An 18,364-nucleotide genomic window follows, 5' to 3' on the forward strand; every position below is an offset into this window, starting at 1 on the left:
AGGACATTTAGAAAATATCAACAGGATTCGACAAAGTCAACATGGATTTATGAAAGGGAAATCATGTTTGACAAACCTACTGGAGTTTTTTGAGGATGTAACTGGTCGAATAGATAAGGGAGAACCTGTGGATGTGGTTTATTTGGATTTTCAGAAGGCCTTTGATAAAGTCCCACATAAGAGGTTAGTGTGCAAAATTAAAGCCCATTGAATTGGTGGTAATATACTGGCATGGATTGAAAATTGGTTAACAGACAGGAAACAGAGTGTAGGAATAAATGGGCCTTTTTTGGGGTGGCAGGCAGTAACTAGTGGGGTACCGCAGGGATCAGTGCTTGGGCCCCAGTTATTCACAATATATATCAATGATTTGGACGAGGAAACCAAATGTAATATTTCCAAGTTTGCTGATGACACAAAAGTAGGTGGGATTGTCAGTTGTGAGGAGGATGCAAAGAGGCTTCAAGGCGATTTAGACAAGTTGAGTGAGTGGGCAAATACATGGCAGATGCAGTATAATGTGGATAAATGTGAAGTTATCCACTTCAGAAAGAAAAACAGAAAGGCAGAGTATTATTTAAATGGTGATAAATTAGGAAATGTTGATATACAAAGGGACCTGGGTGTCCTTGTACACCAGTCACTGAAAGCAAACATGCAGGTGCAGCAAGCAGTTAGGAAGGCAAATGGTATGTTGGCCTTCATTGCAAGAGGATTTGAGTACAGGAGCAAGGATGTCTTACTGCAGTTATACAGGGCCTTGGTGAGACCACACCTGGAGTATTGTGTGCAGTTTTGGCCTCCTTACCTTGGAAAGGATATACTTGCCATAGAGGGAGTGCAGCAAAGGTTCACCAGACTGATTCCTGGAACGGCAGGATTGTCGTATGAGGAGAGATTGGGTCGACCAGGCCTGTATTCACTTGAGTTTAGAAGAAAGTGAGGGGATCTCATTGAAACATATAAAATTCTGTTAGGCCTAGACAGCCTGGATGCAGGGAGGATGTTTCCCCTGGCTGGGGGTGTCCAGAATGAGAGGTCACAGTCTCAGGATACGGGGTAGGACATTTAGGACTGAGATGAGGAGAAATTTCTTTACTCAGAGGGTGGTGAACCTGTGGAATTCTCTACCACAGAAGGCTGTGGAGGCCAAGTCACTGAATATATTTAAGAAGGAGCTAGATAGATTTCTAGACACAAAATGCATTAAGAGGTATGGGGAGAGAGCGGGAATATGGTATTGAGATAGAGGATCAGCCATGATCATATTGAATGGCGGAGCAGGCTCGATGGGCCAAATAGCCTACTCCTGCTCCTATTTTCTCTGTTGCTATGTTAAGGGTTTTTTCTTCCTTTTCTATTAATTTTCCAGTTAACTCCCACTTCGGTCGTGAAGGTATTCACTTCTTGTTGGGGTAGGGTTCCTTATGCACCAGTTGCCCTGCAGGACCTCACTTAAATGTTCGTTCTTCGTGTGTGAGCTCAAATAACGAGTGCTGACGTTTTTTGACTGGGGTGTGGGAGCATCGCTGCTGAGCCCAATCATGTTTTACCACATTGTCCACACCCATTGCACTTTCAGCAGGAGTCCTTGGGTGGCAATCAGGACCAGGAACATTACCATTTCTTTCCTTCCCTTCTCTAACTCGGGGGGAGCTGAGGCCAATGTTTGTGCCTCTATCGCCATGTTGGCAGAAATCAGCAAACTTGGCACGGACTGTGGATTAAACCTGAAACCTGATTGGTTTGTCGGGTTGAGCTACTCACTGTTGTAGCCAACTAAGCCACTGGGGATCTATGCATAATTGTTTAGATATATTTCTCTTTGAAGAATATCTTTAAAAAAATAACTCCAGGAGTCAACTATTTTAAAAGCTTCTCCACCCCCCCCCCCCATTTCTATTGTGATGAGTGAATGGGCATGTGACCTGTTCACAGGCCACTGCCAGCGCTGCTCTATGATATGTTCTCAGGAAATACATGAGCATTTCTCCTCCCCCTCCCAATTCTGTGATTACAGGCTGTAAAAAAAAACTTTCGTGCCTTCGCTATAAATAAATCAACATTGAGTCACAACTGAGGAAATGGCAGACATCATCTAAAACTCTGGTCACTTGATGCAGTGATAAATGGATTGTGGTTGTAATGTTGCTTCAGTCATATCAGGAAATTAGATTAGCTCTTTGAAAGAATGTGTATGCATTGGGATGTCTTATCAATAGAGCCAGTACTGCTGCAAGCAGATAACACTTACAAAGCAGGGTAATCGGGGTGTACAACTTACAGTTGATTAGTTAAATGGAGACATTTGGGAAGCATGATTTGGATTTAGCAGTGATGGCTTTGTGTGTGAATTTTAGACTTAATTGTATTTTTGGGTGCAATTTTTGCCTCCCTTGATGTCAAAATGGGAATTGTGTACATGGAAGAAGTACAAAGTTAGGTGATGGATTTCAGCATTTTAGTTTATACTGGTAAGTAAGGAAACCACTCTGCTAGTATGTGGTCTTTTAAAAGAAACTGTCTGAAGATTAGAGATTAAAATGGAACCAGCAAGCCAGAAAATAACTTCAAAAGTGAATCTCTGCATGCATTATGACAGGGAAGCTTTTTCCTTTTACTGCCCAAATGATTAAGATGTGGGTTGTTTTTTAAGGAACTTGCAAGAAATATATTAAAACTAAACAAAATTAAAATAATTTGCATCTTTTTGACTTTATTTCTCTATTTCTCTAAATTTCTACAGCAGTACTTGCGTGTTACTATAGTGTACCTTGGGATGTTTTACTCTGTAAAGGCACTATATAAAATGCAAGTTGTTGTTGTTGTTACTAGAAGATCAACTTAGATATACATGTTAAAAGTTTAGGGTCTACCTTCAGATATTCTCTCGGGTACAGCAGTATTGGTCTCTCCTGTAATGGATCTGAGTGTCTTGCAATCAGGAGTGTGCCTGTACTGTCCAATATCTAATCATGCGATCATATAACCTCTGGGTTTAATAGCAGGACTCCCTTGTGCTCTGAACTGGATATCCTGTCTTTCACATGTGCACTTCAATCTTTTTTCAAAGGCTGACTGGTCTCACTAAAGTGTTTCGATCGTTAAGTTGTTTTATGTTACAAACAGCAAGTGAATGTACAGAGTAACAGTCGTAATCAAATCTTGCCTTGAATAAACTAACTGTAGAACTCTCCTTGAGAACAAGAGAAGTAATAAAAATATGCCACACTATCCCCACTATTGGGCTCACTTAACTTTTTCCTGGCCATCCTTCTGATCCTAACTGGTTCTGCGCTTAAGAACAACAATTTCCCCTTGTTAGGCCAGGCATCCTGCCCAGACATAGCTGAATGTCTGACTGCCCATGTGCCTTGCCCTTTCCTTTCTGTGTTTCCAGCCAGAAAAAGGGCAGTCCATCTGACTTCTTGCATGTTCAGTGATTTGCCAGCAGGGTTATTAGTAGGATCGGCTGTCACTCATTCCCCTTCAGCGTTTGGGTTTAAAGAAAACATGTCCTGCTATTCTCGAGATGTATAGGAGCCGTCCTGAGATAAAATAATTGACCTCATTTGGGACATTCCATCAACTTGCTCATCCGGCCTGTGGCTTTTAAAAAAAAATATGCAAATTCACTTCACTTCAAATTTAACTCATTCCCATAATCCTGTACATGGAAAAAGAAAGATGAATTCTGAAATGTGACGTCTTCAAATCAGGACTTTTATTCCAAATTTCTCTGCAAGTTTGACTAATGGTTGATGATTTGTCCATTGTTATCAATGATTCATCTCCAATAATAATAAAATGACTAATAGCACAGTTCTGTCATTCTGCCATTTATCTCTGATCCAGGGTTCATCTAAAAATAAGTTTTAAAAATGTAAAATTAATTAAAAAATATAAAGACCTATTCTGAGTCATTCTTACTTGAGACTTTCTCTACTATTCGGCATTCTCATCTGTAGCTGTGTTCAGTGCTTTTGCTGCACTTGACTGTGGTTGCAGGATGTCATAGCTAATATCTAACATGGTTTCAAAGTTACCTCAAAAGTCATTTTTAATGTTTTATACAACAAAATTCAAATGATCTTAACTGCTAATAATGGCTTTCATAAGAACATAAGAAATAGGAGCAGGAGTAGGCTATACAGCTCCTCGAGCCTGCGCTCCCATTCAATAAGATCATGGCTGATCTTCTACCTCAACTCCACTTTCCCGCCCTATCCCCATATCCCTTGATTCCCTTAGTGTCCAAAAATCTATCTATCTCAGTTTTGAATATACTCAATGACTGAGCATCCACAGCCCTCTGGGATAGAGAATTCCAAAGATTCACAACCCTCTGAGTGAAGATATTTTTCCTCATCTCAGTCCTAAATGACCAACCCCTTATCTTGAGACAATGCCCCCTTGTCCTAGACTCTCCTGCCAGGGGAAATAGCCTCCCAGCATCTACCCTGTTAAGCCCTCTAAGAATTATATATGTTTCAGTGAGATCACCTGTCATTCTTCTAAACTCCAGAGAATATAGGCCAATTCTACTCAATCTCTCCTCATAGGACAAGCCTCTTATCCCAGGAATCAATCTAGTCATCCCAGGAATCAATCTAGTCATCCCAGGAATCAATCTAGTCATCCCAGGAATCAATCTGGTCATCCCAGGAATCAATCTAGTGAAGCTTCGTTGCACCCCTCTAAGGCAAGTATATCCTTCCTTGGGTAAGGAGACTAAAACTGTGCACAGTACTCCAGGTGAGGTCTCACCAGATCCCTATATAATTGCAGCAAGACCTCCTTACTCTTATACTCCAATCCCCTCGCAATAAAGGCTAACATACCAATTTGTCTTCCTAATTGCTTGTTGTACCTGCATTTTAACTTTCTGTGATTCATGTACAAGGACACCCAAATCCCTCTGAATACCAACTCTCTTAGTCTCTCACCTTCTAAAAAGTATTCTGCTTTTCTATTCTTCCTACCAAATTGGATAATTTCACTTCTCCCCACATTATACTCCATCTGCCACCTTCTCGCCCACTCACTTAACCTGTCTACATTCCTTTGCAGTCTCTTTGCGTCCTCCTGAGTGGTTTTGTCTGCAGTAATTTTCCATTGATGCACACGGCAGGAGAGGCTGGTCCTGGCAGTCTATAAGTGGTCAGGCTCGCTGTCCATCATAAAAAGAAATCTGTGAGTTTGTATAACTGCATGCTGGGAGTTCTAGTCTGCAATCTGGTGAGTCTCATCAGTTAGACTGATATATCTGGGAACTCCCCCACCCCTCCGCACCTTGAGCTCCAGGCTGAGTTTTGTCATATAGATACAGGCCTCCAATGAGAAATGACATTATCGGTATATCAAACAATAAAATGCTTTGGTATAAGTATATATAATGATTTTCTTGTAAATTTTGCAATATTTACTATGTTGCAAACCTTATTTCTGAAAGTAAGTGATTGATTAGTGATTGATCAGTGAAGGAAAGTCGGATTTAGAGGGTTACGAGGTAAAGGAGTGGGTTGTGAGGGGATATGGGTTAGTGAACAGGGAGGTAGAGAGTGTTGGGGAAGTGAGTATTTGGGGTGGGGATTAGGACAATGGACAGTTGGTTGAGTGAGCAGGGTGGAGGGTAGGTAATGGACACTGGGGAGATGTTAGCACTTAAGGAAGTTGATTTGTTGGACGTTTCTAAAGTTCAATTCATTTATTTCTTGGGTGGGGGGGAGTTAAAAAAAAACTCCATTTAGGCCGAGGAAAGCTCAGTCCAACTTTCTATCTTATGCTGTTTTGAGCTAAAAACTGTCTGCACAGTGGGCAGGAACACTGCACCATGGAAAATAGGATTTAGGTACATACACCTTTAAGATTAGAGGGTGTAATTGCTTTGCATTGTTGAAATGAATGCTGGGTTTACTTACAGGTCAAGGAACAGATGAGAACCTAGGGTTTGTTTGACAAGTTAATTATTTGGCAGGAGACATTGTGTAATAGGTATGCTGTTGGAGAGAGGGAGCTGAAACACAGTGTTTTAGGATTTGTTTTGTCAAGTGCTACACGTAAAAGTGTAAGTTATCCTGATTTGTAAGAATCATTGTTTTAAAAAGTTTAACCTTTCCTTGAAGCTGTTCAATTGTTTTTTTTTTGATTGTTGTAACTTTGTTTTCTGTGTTCAGCTGCAGCTGTTAAGAAAGTGGAAGTCAGGGCTGACTCAATCACGGGGAAGAATGACCCAATCAGTTGTGGTAGAATAAATGTGCATATGATTAAGAAGTATGACCGTTACAGGAAGTGTTTGAGTTAGGGTACGTGTGGTTATATAATATAATTAGGGCTAGTAATTTATGCTGATTGAATGAATAAGTGAAATTGACCAGCAAACAAACGGCACCCACTGCTCATTAGATTTAAACTTGCCCACAAATGATCCACAGGCTTTAGTGCGGGAACTTCCTCTAATGATGAACTGCAAAAAGTGCAGCGTCCTCTCCTGGGCATCTGTGAACTGTGAGAGCGGAGAAAGGATCTCTCTGTCCCCTCACCCAATCAGATTGAAGCATTCTTGACAAGGTGCGCAGTCAGAACCAGGATGTGCAAGTTACAACAGTTAAATCATTGTAAAATCAGCTGGAGAAAGCTAAATAAAGAGAGGGTTAAGAAATATTGAATTAAAAGACAGCGATAAAAGAGACACATAAAAAGTTTTTAAAAAAAAGTTTAAAAATCTCAAATTAAAATTGGAAGGAATGAGATTCCACATTTTTAAAAGTTAATTTTCAGTGCTAGAGAGGTTGTTTGGCAGTCGTTAAGACTTACCACGCCGTTTAGACCTAAAAAACTCACCGTAACTTTTTCTGTGTAGATTAGTTTGTTTCCAGCTGGGCAGTGCAGCAACTTCGCGCTGGTCCATTCGTTTCACCAGCGAGCTGTCCTTCCTGCACAGCTTTCAAACGAGCAGGGAATCTCGTAGAGCAACTTCCGGATTTTTGCGTTTGACTGCACATGGGTGCGGTCGCCGGAATTTGCTGTTCCCTTAAATAACGGTGAGTGTCGTTCCGCTCTCCGTTATATTTGGAGCAAATTCTGAGCCATTGTATTTTTATCGCACAGTTCTCAGTGTTATTGATAGGTTGTGGTTCAAATTATGTGAATACGTACATTTTAAGAAAATTTAACTAGTGGTATTGTAGTATTAGCAGTTTGTTGATTCACCCATATGCTCAATTTTATGTCTTAACTTTTTTAAAAGGCAGGATATGTGCAAGATGTTGCAGGTAAGTAGGAGGCGAGTAGCAGTACTGGCAGAAGGGGTAACATATCTTTGTAGTGCTGGGGGGTGGACCTTGAGTTAGGGAGGACTGAGATCGGGTGGTGGAGTTTGGGGTCTGGGGAGAGGGGAGTGCAGTGGTATGGCAGTAATGGGAAGATGGTCTAGAATGGGGAGGCAGGGTGTGATTTTTGGGGAGGATTTGGGAATATTGAGGGGAATGGGAGTAGTGTGGGAGGATCTAGGAGGTGTATTTGAGTGTATGAGGACTGGCAACAGTTGCTGGTGTTAGGACTCTTGGTACAACATTCAGGGACAGGGTGTGGTCACAAGGTGCAGAAATACTGGGTAGAGGTAGTCTGGCAAGATTGAGAAGAGTGGGTTTTGATCTGGAACTATTGGGGTACCTGGGTTATGGTGCAGCATGGGGTCTGACAGTATTTTTTGAGGCTGCAGAATAATGAAGGTTTTAAGCCTTTGTCAAATTTTGCACAAACTTTTCCAATAGTGGTTTCCTAGCACTTAGGATCTCTGTTTTAGCTCTTCAGGAAACATAGTGCACTCAATTTGCCTACTGTATGTTGACAATTACAGTATAAGTGTAGCTTGAACAACAAATGCAAGGCTTAATATAGGAAAATTTGCTCATACCCACTGCTTCCACCCTTATAAAGGACTTTGTTACTGCATTCAAGGCTGTGACCTGGGAATCAGCTTTAAATTCTTCGAAGTGCTTACTTAGTATTGGGGACAGTCTTGGGATCAGGTAACATTGGGAATGTGTACTCGACAATGGTGGGGTTCTGGGATCTGGGTATGGGAGTAAAGCTGTGGGCAGGGGCGGGGGAGGAGAGGCACTCGGGTTCAGCAGGATTGGGGAGGGAATCTGGGAATATTGGAGGGGGTTGCTGGGATCTGGCAGTATTGGAAGGGCAGGCTTTCGCAGCAATGTGGAGGAGGGGAGTCGAGGAGAATGGGACCATCAGGTGCCAACACCTATCCCTGGTCTACCAGTCAACCCGTCGCCCAACCAGTCCATAACCTTTTATATACCATCTGATAGTACTCCAACAATGTCATCAACCTGGTTTGACATTTCTGCGTCAAGAATTTAATGCACTTTTAGTGAGTTTGAAGACTTGCACAATCTTTTAACAAACAAACATTTTACCTCATAAAATGCACAAATATGCGTTGTTTATGTGGTTGCCTGTTTTTACTTATTAAAAAGTTATCCTTAAGCCCCGAAAATGGTTCAGAAGAGAAAGATTTTGTAATTGAATTTTTAGCCTTCAGACTGTGGAAAAAATATATTTTCAATGAACAATGTTTGTTTTGATTTGAAACTGTCAACAAAGAAACCACAGGTGCTATAACCACAGATGTTATCTAAGTAAGTTCATGATAACGGGGCAGTTGTTGATAAGCTGAAGCTTTGCGAATTCAATCTCTGATTTGTTTCAAAGTATTTTGGAAAAGCAAAGGAACTCTGAAATTGTCATGGAAATTTTGTTTGCTAATGCTCCTGTGAAGCGCCTTGGGATGTTTTACTATGTTAAAGGCACTATATAAATGCAAGTTGTTGTTGTGACGACACCCTTTACTTCAATTCAGAAACCTGCTAGATGCATGCTAGAAATTCTGCAAACTTCAAGCGTTTGCAACCATCTTCAGCCAGAAGTGCCGAGTGGATGATCCATCTTTGCCTCCTCCCGATATCCCCACCATCACAGAAGCCAGTCTTCAGCCAATTCGATTCACTTCACGTGATGTCAAGAAACGGCTGAATGCACTGGATACAGCAAAGGCTATGGGCCCCGACAACATCCCAGCTGTAGTGCTGAAGACTTGCGCTCCAGAACAAGCCATGCCTCTAGACAAACTGTTCCAGTACAGCTACAACACTAGCGTCTACCCGACAATGTGGAAAATTGCCCAGGTACGTTCTGTCCACAAAAAAGCAGGACAAATCCAATCCGGCCAATTACTGCCCCATCAGTCTTCTCTCCATCATCAGCAAAGTGATGGAAGGTGTCTATCAAGCAGCACTTACTCACCAATAACCTGCTCACCGATGCTCAGTTTTGGTTCCGCCAGGACCACTCGGCTCCAGACCTCATTACAGCCTTGGTCCAAACATGGACAAAAGAGCTGAATTCCAGAGGTGAGGTGAGAGTGACTGCCCTTGATATCAAGGCAGCATTTGACTGAGTGTGGCACCAAGGAGCCCTAGTAAAATTGAAGTCAATTGGGAATCGGGGGAAAACTCTCCAGTAACTGGAGTCTTACCTAGCACAAAGGAAGATGGTAGTGGTTGTTGGAGGCCAGTCATCTCAGCCCCAGGACATTGCCCTGAGGAACTCCTGCAGCAGTGTCCTAGGCCCAACCATCTTCAGCTGCTTCATCAATGACCTTCCCTCCATCATAAGGTCAGAAATGGGGATGTTTGCTGATGATTGCACAGTGTTCAGTTCCATTCGCAACCCCTCAGATAATGAAACAGTCTGTGCCCGCATGCAGCAAGACCTGGACAACATCCAGAATTGGGCTGATAAGTGGCAAGTAACATTTGCGCCAGACAAGTGCCAGGCAATGACCATCTCCAACAAGAGAGAGTCTAACCACCTCCCCTTGACATTCAACGGCATTACCATCGCCGAATCCCCCACCATCAACATCCTGGGGGTCACCATTGACCAGGAACTTAACTGGACCAGCCACATAAATACTGTGGCTACAAGAGCAGGTCAGACGCTGGGTATTCTGCGGCAAGTGACTCACCTCCTGACTCCCCAAAGCCTTTCCACTATCTACAAGGCACAGGTCAGGAGTGTGATGGAATACTGTCCACTTGCCTGGATGAGTGCAGCTCCAACAACATTCAAGAAGCTCGACACGATCCAGGACAAAGCAGCCCACTTAATTGGTACCCCATCCACCACCCTAAACATTCACTCCCTTCACCAACAGCGCACCGTGGCTGCATTGTATCATCTACAGGATGCACTGCAGCAACTCGCCAAGGCTTCTTCGACAGCACCTCCCAAACCCGCAACCTCTACCAGCTAGAAGGACAAGAGCAGCAGGCACATGGGAACAACACCACCTGCACGTTCCCCTCCAAGTCACGCACCATCCGACTTGGAAATATATCGTCGGTCGTTCCTTCCTCGTTGCTGGGTCAAATTCCTGGAATTCCCTACCTAACAGCACTGTGGGAGAACCTTCACCACATGGACTGCAGCGGTTCAAGAAGGCGGCTCACCACCATCTTCTCGGGCAATTACGGATGGGCAATAAATGCTGGCCTCGCCAGCGATGTCCACATCCCATGAACGAATTTAAAAAAAACTCCACATGGTCAGAATGCACAGGTGTGGTTGGAGCTCTCAAATTGTTTTTGAGGTAAAAATACCCTGTTAAAGCCCAGGCTTTTAAGGTAGTCTAAGTGGTGTATTTGTTTGTTCTCTACCCCTCTTCTCCCCTTTTTCTTTTTCCAACCAAATGCCTGTTTATCTCTTAGCAGTCAGTCTGGTGTAGGGCACACACCCAAAACATCATAAACTGTCTTTTCATTTTACAGATGCTGACTGACCTGTGTGTTTTCAGAATTTTCTATTTTTATTGCCAATTTGCAGCTTTTATTTATTTTAATTTTTTAAATGCAGTACCCTCATCTCTTAATCGGTGTTAGTTTTTTGGTATTGTCATGCTTTGGGATATTTTGACCATTTTTCCATAGAAAAGATTTGGATAAGAGTTGCAGTTAATTTTTATTAAAGCAAAATATTCACATAATTTAATAAAAAAGGACAGAAGTTATATAAATCAAGCAAGCTGACCCAATAATGTGGGGAAGTGTCGAATGTTCATTATTTTGTACTTTGACGTGAAACCAAGTTGTACTGATTGAATTAAGTGAATCTATTCATAACTGTTGCATTGTATGTTTTCTTGCTGTCTGAGAGATAAAATGGCTTAATGTTTTGTTGTGACCTTCGTCAATGTTTTCACTTAGGATACGTGCAAGTGACATGATACCCAGTTCTGATTGTGAAAGAGTCCGATTGTTACACACCTGGGTCATGCTATAAGTAGATATTTGGTAGTGAGTGTTAATTCTGGATTGTAAGGGATGTGTGACCCGCTTACAGGAGTGACTGATGTCACTGAACCTGAGACAGTATCTACAGCTGACTCTGAATTTGTAACAATAACACTTCTGGGGTGACTTTTCTTGATCCTAAATACATTCTCATGCATAAGACGGACTATCTTATTGTGCTGTAGATGCTTTAGATTACCATTTCATGAATAACATGGTCATTTTGTGTAATCTGCATCACATGCTAATCAGTGATGATGTTGGAACCATTTCGATGTTGGAACCATTTCAATCTTGGACAGCATCACTGCCAAGCCCAATCTTACTATCGCAAAATATTCATATGCATTTTCCAGCACTGATCAGGAGTGGGGAACCATAATAAATTCCCCCTCCGCCCCACCTCGTTTGGAGCCCGGGGCAGTGAGGCCACTTGTGCCACGTTGCTATCCTGGTTAAGATCCGCTCTCTCTGCACAGACTAGGGATGAAACCTCGGACCTTCCTGGTCTCTGTGGCTCAGTATGTGTGTATTTACCCACTCATTCATCAGGGGGAGCAGATGCAGATTTCTTTTTTAAGCTTAAAAGGTTAGGTGTGTAAAATGCATTGGAATCTGTGGGAAATTTGTAAGTGTGTAGAATTCTTTGGAAATATTTGTCTGCTGGTTTCTCTGCTTTGTAGCTATTCCTCTCAAATAGGTGAAGATGGAAAATTGTTTTTTTTTCTTATTTCTGGCCAGAGATTACTTTCAGTAATGTATACGATTTGGTTATTTGCACAAGTTAGCACCCTCTCCTTAAGCTTGTTTTGAATTTGTGTGATTATCAAGAGTGAAGAGCAGGCATCAGCAGAGTGTGATGTTTGCACATTTTCCTAATTCCACTTTGTTTTGTTTATCTCAGGATTTAAAAGTAGTGATTGATTTATCACTTGCAATAATTGAGCGCACTGCTGAATTTTTTGGGATGTTTAGACTTTATTTTTCTTCTCTTACTCTTCTCAAAGTGGCAACTACATGCTGGGGTACACTTCCACCAGAAGCAGCTCTCCATTTATCCTTGTGGTCCTACTTCATTTGCATGCCTCAACAGTGAGCTTGGTAGACACCTATTCTCACCTGTTGTTCATGTAACCTTTTCCAGCCAAGGTTGCAGGATAATAACGACAACAACTTGCATTTACATAGTGCCTTTCATATAAAAAACTACCCCAAGGTGTTTCACAGACAAAAATAGATACCATAGAAGTAGGTATTAGGATGGGGGAACCAAAAGCTTGGTCAAAGAGTTGGGTATCAAGGAGGGCTTTAAAGGCGGGGGGGGGGGGGGGGGGTGTGGGGAGGTGGTGGGTGGTGTTGCAGGTTGCTCAGCTGTCTGGTTCAATTTGAGACATTGAGTGGGAAGGGGTTTGCAGTTAGTGGCATGGATACGGAGTTTGTGGCAGAGGCTGAAAACAATGGCTATGGTCTTTCTAATGTTTCACTGGAGGAAATTGTGTCTCATCCAAAACTGGATGACGGATAAGCAGTCTGACAATACAGAGGCAGTGGAGGGGTCGAGTGTGGTGGTGGAGGGGGAAGAGTTGGGTGTTATCAACATACGTGTGAAAGCTAACCTCATATCTCGGATGATGTTGCCAAGGAGCAGCATGTAGGTGAGGAAGAGAACAGGGCCAAGGATAAATACTTGGGGGAATTCCAGAGGTAATGGTGCAGGGGTGGCAAGAAAAGGTATTCCTGGAGATGCTTTGGCTACAATTGGATAGGTAAGGGTTGAACCAAGCAAGGTCAGTTCTGCTGAGCTGGACAGTGGAAGAGAGGCATTAAAGGAGGATGGTGTGGTTGACCGGGTCAAAGGACGTAGAGAGGACGAGGAAGGAAAATGCGCCAGGGTCACAGTCACAGAGGATGTCATTTGTGACTTGGATTAGGGCCATTTCAGTGCTGTGGCAGGGCGGGGAAAACCGATTGGAGACAATCAAACATGTTGCGGGAAACATGGGCATGAATTTGGGAGGCAACAACTCACCCAAGGACTTGGAGAGGAAAGGGAGTTGAAGATGGATGGTAGTTTGCAAGGAGTTGAGGGTGGGATTTTTTGAAGAGCAAGTAATGATGGTGGTTTTTGAAGGGGGGTGGGGGGGAAACAGTACCTGAGCAGAGGGAACCATTTATAATGTCACCTAGCATGGGGGCCAGGAAGGGAAGTTGGGTGGTCAGCAGCCTAATGGGTCGAGGGAGCAGGAGGTGTGTGTCACGGTCAAGATGAGATAGGGAAGAAATTAGAGAAAGATTAGGGTTCAGGGCAAGGTTGGGGGGGAGGGGAGCCTCGCGGGGAGAGGGTGGTTTGGTTTGGTGGGGAAGGGAGGGAATTAGTAGAGGCAGCTGAATGGATGGTCTCAATCTTGGGCATGACCTTTGTGTACTCTTGATAAGTTTGTTTACATGCTGTCTAAGCTTTATAGTGGCTGAGAGGAGCTGAATTGCAACATTTGGGATCAGTGTTGATGAGACCCATTGCACAATGTGGTTTTATCCACATGTGAAATTCTGCCAGATTTAACTGACAAGTGGGTTTTCCTGCTAATTTACACAGCGGGGGAGAAGAATGGCTACCCGTTGCTTCCCATTGTCCCATGCAGTATTCTTCTTGTTCCACCTGACCTTTCTGATTCTCACCGGAGCATATGGGTTGTTAAAAACCACTGTGTACCTGCTGATCGGGTTGCCCAGCAATAAAAATCGGGCGGTTGCATGAACTTTATCCCAGAATAGAAATCTGTACAGATTAATCTGTCTCCAAAAACAATGCTAAGAAATTCTATCCTGGCAGAATGTTTAATTATGGCATTGACTTAATAGGAACGTGTTTGGTTGACGGGGTTTATCAAAATTGTTTTTGGATGTAGATTAATCTGGAATAAAATTGATGGTTTAAATTGGACTTTGTATCGTCTTGAACTAAGATTGGATAATGGGAAAGGAATATATCATTTTTACTTCCTGTAGAAGAAACTGATCATAAATACTGGGTAGTTTAATGTAGGGAACTGACTGGGTGAGTTTTACCTGTTTTTTTGTTGCTTTGTTAACTGACCTTCTGAATTTTTTTTACAAAGTATTACCATGGATACAAATAGGTTGGTCAACTGCATTCCTTTGGTTATGAGTGCCATTTCCTTCATGGTTATTAGTTGGGAATGAATTTGTAAAGAGCACGTAGCATCTGTAGACAAGGAAGTACAGTTAGCCATTCTATATGAATCAACAATCTTTGGGTGTTTAAAGAAGTTAGTAAGAGTATCCCTCATAGCCCAGTAAATAACGGCGCTGTCTACTGTATACAGACAGACCAGAAGTATACATGCCAACCAGCAGCACTTCACGCTGACAACATTTTTGAGCTTATGTCTGCTTGTCAGTGTTTTAATGGGTAGAAAATCATGGGCAGCACATCAGTGATTTCCTGCTATGCATAGCTGGCAGACAAGGCTCTGTGCCAGCAGTGTAAACTTGGAAAATTGGCTATAACAGGTATATTTACAGCTTAAGTTACACCAAGCTCATGTTGCACTGCATTCTCGGTGTAATTTCCTGTTTCCAATGCCGTAGGCAAGGCCTTTGGGTTTTCGTCCTTTACTGAATAACTGGCCAAATTGTGAAAGATGACCTCTGAACCCTAGTTTAAAAAAAATAAAAGCGAAATATTGCTGATGCTGGAAATTTGAAATAAAAATAGTTCTGATGAAAGGCCATTGACCTGAAACGTTAACTGTTTCTCTCTCCAAAAATGCTGCCTGACCTGCTGAGGGTTTCCAGCAGTTTTTGTTCGTACCCTAGTTTTAAAACAAAAATCCTGGAATCCCATGTAATGAAATGGAATTTAACTTATTCAGCTACCCCGGCTTCGGTCATAGGCCTGTATTGAGGGCTGCTCTTGAGTTGACACGTGTTTTAAGAGTCATCGGCTGTTTTGAAGCTGTTCATCAGCTTTTGAGAGTTTTGTGGATTGTCACGTGTGCTGTCACTGTGGCCGTTGTCAATAAGTTGCAAGCCACTTGTTGGGCAGCTGCTGTGACAGCAGGATAACCTTATGGAAGGTGCGTAAATGAGGTTAACTACAGTTGGTCCAATTCAGGTCATAATTCAGATTGGTGCTTGCCTGCCCCCACCTCTGGAGGAGAATAGTGGGTGACGCGGAGAAATTAATGGAGGTGAAAGAAGATTACTTAAAAATATGAGGCGGGGGGAGCAAATCTACCAAAGTGTCAAGTTTTCATGCTGTAGCTGTTGCCTTGTACAAACAATACTGGCACTGATTTTGACAAATAAGTCACCTATGGTGGATCTCTGGATGAACATGTGGAAAAAACACGTTACAGTATTTTAAAAAAAACTTTTAGCTTTCAAAATGCTAAAGAATTGAAACATTGATTGGACCTGGTCGTGGTGACTCTCTTCCTCACTGGTCCTTCCAGCTGTGCTTCAACTGAGGAGGTATAATTCCTGAATTTGTGGCTGTTCGCACGGAGCTGCTTGTACTACTTTGGATGTTCAAACCATGTGGTCATTAGATATTCAAATTAATGCTTCATCTTTCTTTTTTAAATAGGGTTATATGTTGAAAAAAGGACACAAAAGGAAGAACTGGAATGAGCGCTGGTTTTTACTGAAGCCTGATTTAATTTCATATTATGTTGGTGAAGATCTGAAAGAGAAGAAGGGAGATATTTTATTGAGCTCCAAGTGCTACGTGGAGGTAAATGGACCTAAATGTTGCAAACTGCATAAGTGACTGAAAAAAAGGCCTTCAGACAGAGAGAGCTAAGTTTGCATTTTTTGAAAGTGCTAACACTTTAAAACCTGAAATTTTTAGATCTGCGAATTAACTATTCTGTACCTGTTGCCAGTACTTTTAATGTCTGGTATATTTAGCTAAATTGGGCTGTGTAGCGCTCGTTGTTTCGGCGCTACACGGCCTCTCCAGCATCCAAGATTCCCAGTACAATGTGCGCTGGACACCATCTTGGTGTAGGAGTTAGTGCATGCGCAAATACCGAACACCAGAAGCATGTAAAGTAAGAAGAAAATGGATACAATCAGTGTGCAACGCTGATTTAAAGTGAAAAATCCCAAAATGGTGTCTAACGCTCAACTCAACGCACAGTCTTAACCCCTACCATCCGAACGTGTCTTAGAGTGCCTGGAGGACCCCCACCAGCACTATTTCAAGGGACCATGCAGGTTTTACAGGTTAGTGGCTGGATTATTGCTTCTGGCTGCTGAGACATTTATAACTGTTTTTGGAGGTCCCCTATATTTGAATACTAGAACGCGGGGACACAGCCTAACATTTAGAGCCAGGACTTGCAGGAGTGAAGTTAGGAAACGCTTCTACACTCAAAGGGTGGGAGAAGTTTGGAACACTCTTCTGCAAATGGCAGTTGATGCTAGCTCAATTGTGAATTCTAAATCTGAGATTGATAGATTTCTGTGAACCAAGGGTATTACGGGATATGGGGCTAAGGTGGGTATATGGAGTTAGGTCACAGGTCCACCATGATCTCATTGAATGGCAGAACAGGCTCGAAGGGCTAAATGCCACTGCCACTTACTGCATCCTGTTATGCGTCCCCTTTCCTGCAAGAAAGCAGGACATGTGTCTGGGCGATGTGCCTGTTGTGGTTGAATAGCTGCCAGTGTGTGTGGCCTGTGAGTTGTGGGTGGGCGGCTTGCAACAGTGGTAGTGTGTAAGGGTGAGAGGAAGCATCTGATTAGAAGATCTGAGTATTATGGAAAGAGTTTGTTGATATGTGGGTGATGGGTGTAGTGCGTGAAGCAATGGATGCGGCTAGTGGTGCAGTTAGTAGGAATCGCCACTTGACAGTTGACCTCACTCACCTTGACCACTCATGTCAAAGCATTGAACTTCTTCCTGCACTGCATCCATGTTCATGATGCTGTGCGCCTGGCATTGACTTCATCCCCCGCTGCCTCCCACTGCCTTTTGGCCATATGTTTGGATGGTCTCTTGCCCCACCACCTGCGGGTATAGAATATTCCTCCTTCTGACCACCTCTTGCACCAAGGCCTCTAGTGCATCATCAGAGAACCTTGGTGCATGCATTCTAGCAGGCCTGGTACAAACTCAGATCGGCAGATTGGTGAGGTCTGGCATGCAGATTGGAGGATGTGGGATTTAGTAGTACGCAACCTTTATTCAATGTTTTAACAAAACTCATTAGTGTGTAAACATAGGGATGGGACCTGCATCTGTGTTTTACGTGTGCGATGTCTGATCTCCGTTCAGACTCCTTGCAGACAGCAGACTGCTATTTTTAGCAAATAACAGGTACTGGCTACCTTTAAGAGATTGGGGCTCCCCCTACTAGTTGAAAGTGGGAATTGCATTGAATCCTCATGTCAACGCTGATTTCCAACACAGCTTGCAGATGAGTCCTCGGGCCTCTCGAAAGTCTCGTCCTGCCTGCGCAGGAGCCACTGGGTGCGGGGTAATAGCGGATTGCACTACCTACACCCAATAATAGCTCCTATCGAATTTTTCCGCAGAGGTTCAAAACGAAGTACAATGGGTGAAATGTTTAAAACGCATAATGGGTTAACCATTATAATTAGTGGTATTACATTATTTATGAATAAGGCAAGAAAACTGGGGAAATCAAATGCAGTAATACTTGCAGACTTCACGTGGTCAGAACATCACTTGATCAAACCTCCAGGAATGCCTCCAGTCAGAATTGGCAATCCTAGGCTGGAGTTACTTGTAGGCCAGACCGGGTAAGGACAGCAGGTTTCCTTCCCTAAAAGATGATATTTAACCAGTTGGGTGTTTACGACAATCGGATAGCTTCATGGTCACTTTACTCACGTTCAAATTTGGATTATTAATCCAGATCTCCCAATTTACTAGTCCAGTAACATAACCTCGACACTACCGTGCTCACTGTGTCATAGAAGACTGTTTCCCATAC

General features: G+C 42.8%; 1 protein-coding gene across 1 annotated transcript in view; it reads left to right on the forward strand.

Annotated features, from left to right (window-relative positions):
* The window catches only part of swap70b (switching B cell complex subunit SWAP70b), a 114,727-nt gene that overhangs the window by 46,864 nt on the left and 49,499 nt on the right, over positions 1–18,364 (forward strand). The window contains exon 5 of the mRNA XM_067993976.1: positions 15,985–16,131. Within this exon, the coding sequence (XP_067850077.1) occupies positions 15,985–16,131 (147 nt within the window). The remainder of the gene's footprint in view (positions 1–15,984; positions 16,132–18,364) is intronic.

The sequence above is a fragment of the Heptranchias perlo genome, chromosome 12 (genome assembly GCF_035084215.1).
Source record: "Heptranchias perlo isolate sHepPer1 chromosome 12, sHepPer1.hap1, whole genome shotgun sequence".
NCBI classification, from domain to species: Eukaryota; Metazoa; Chordata; class Chondrichthyes; order Hexanchiformes; family Hexanchidae; genus Heptranchias; species Heptranchias perlo.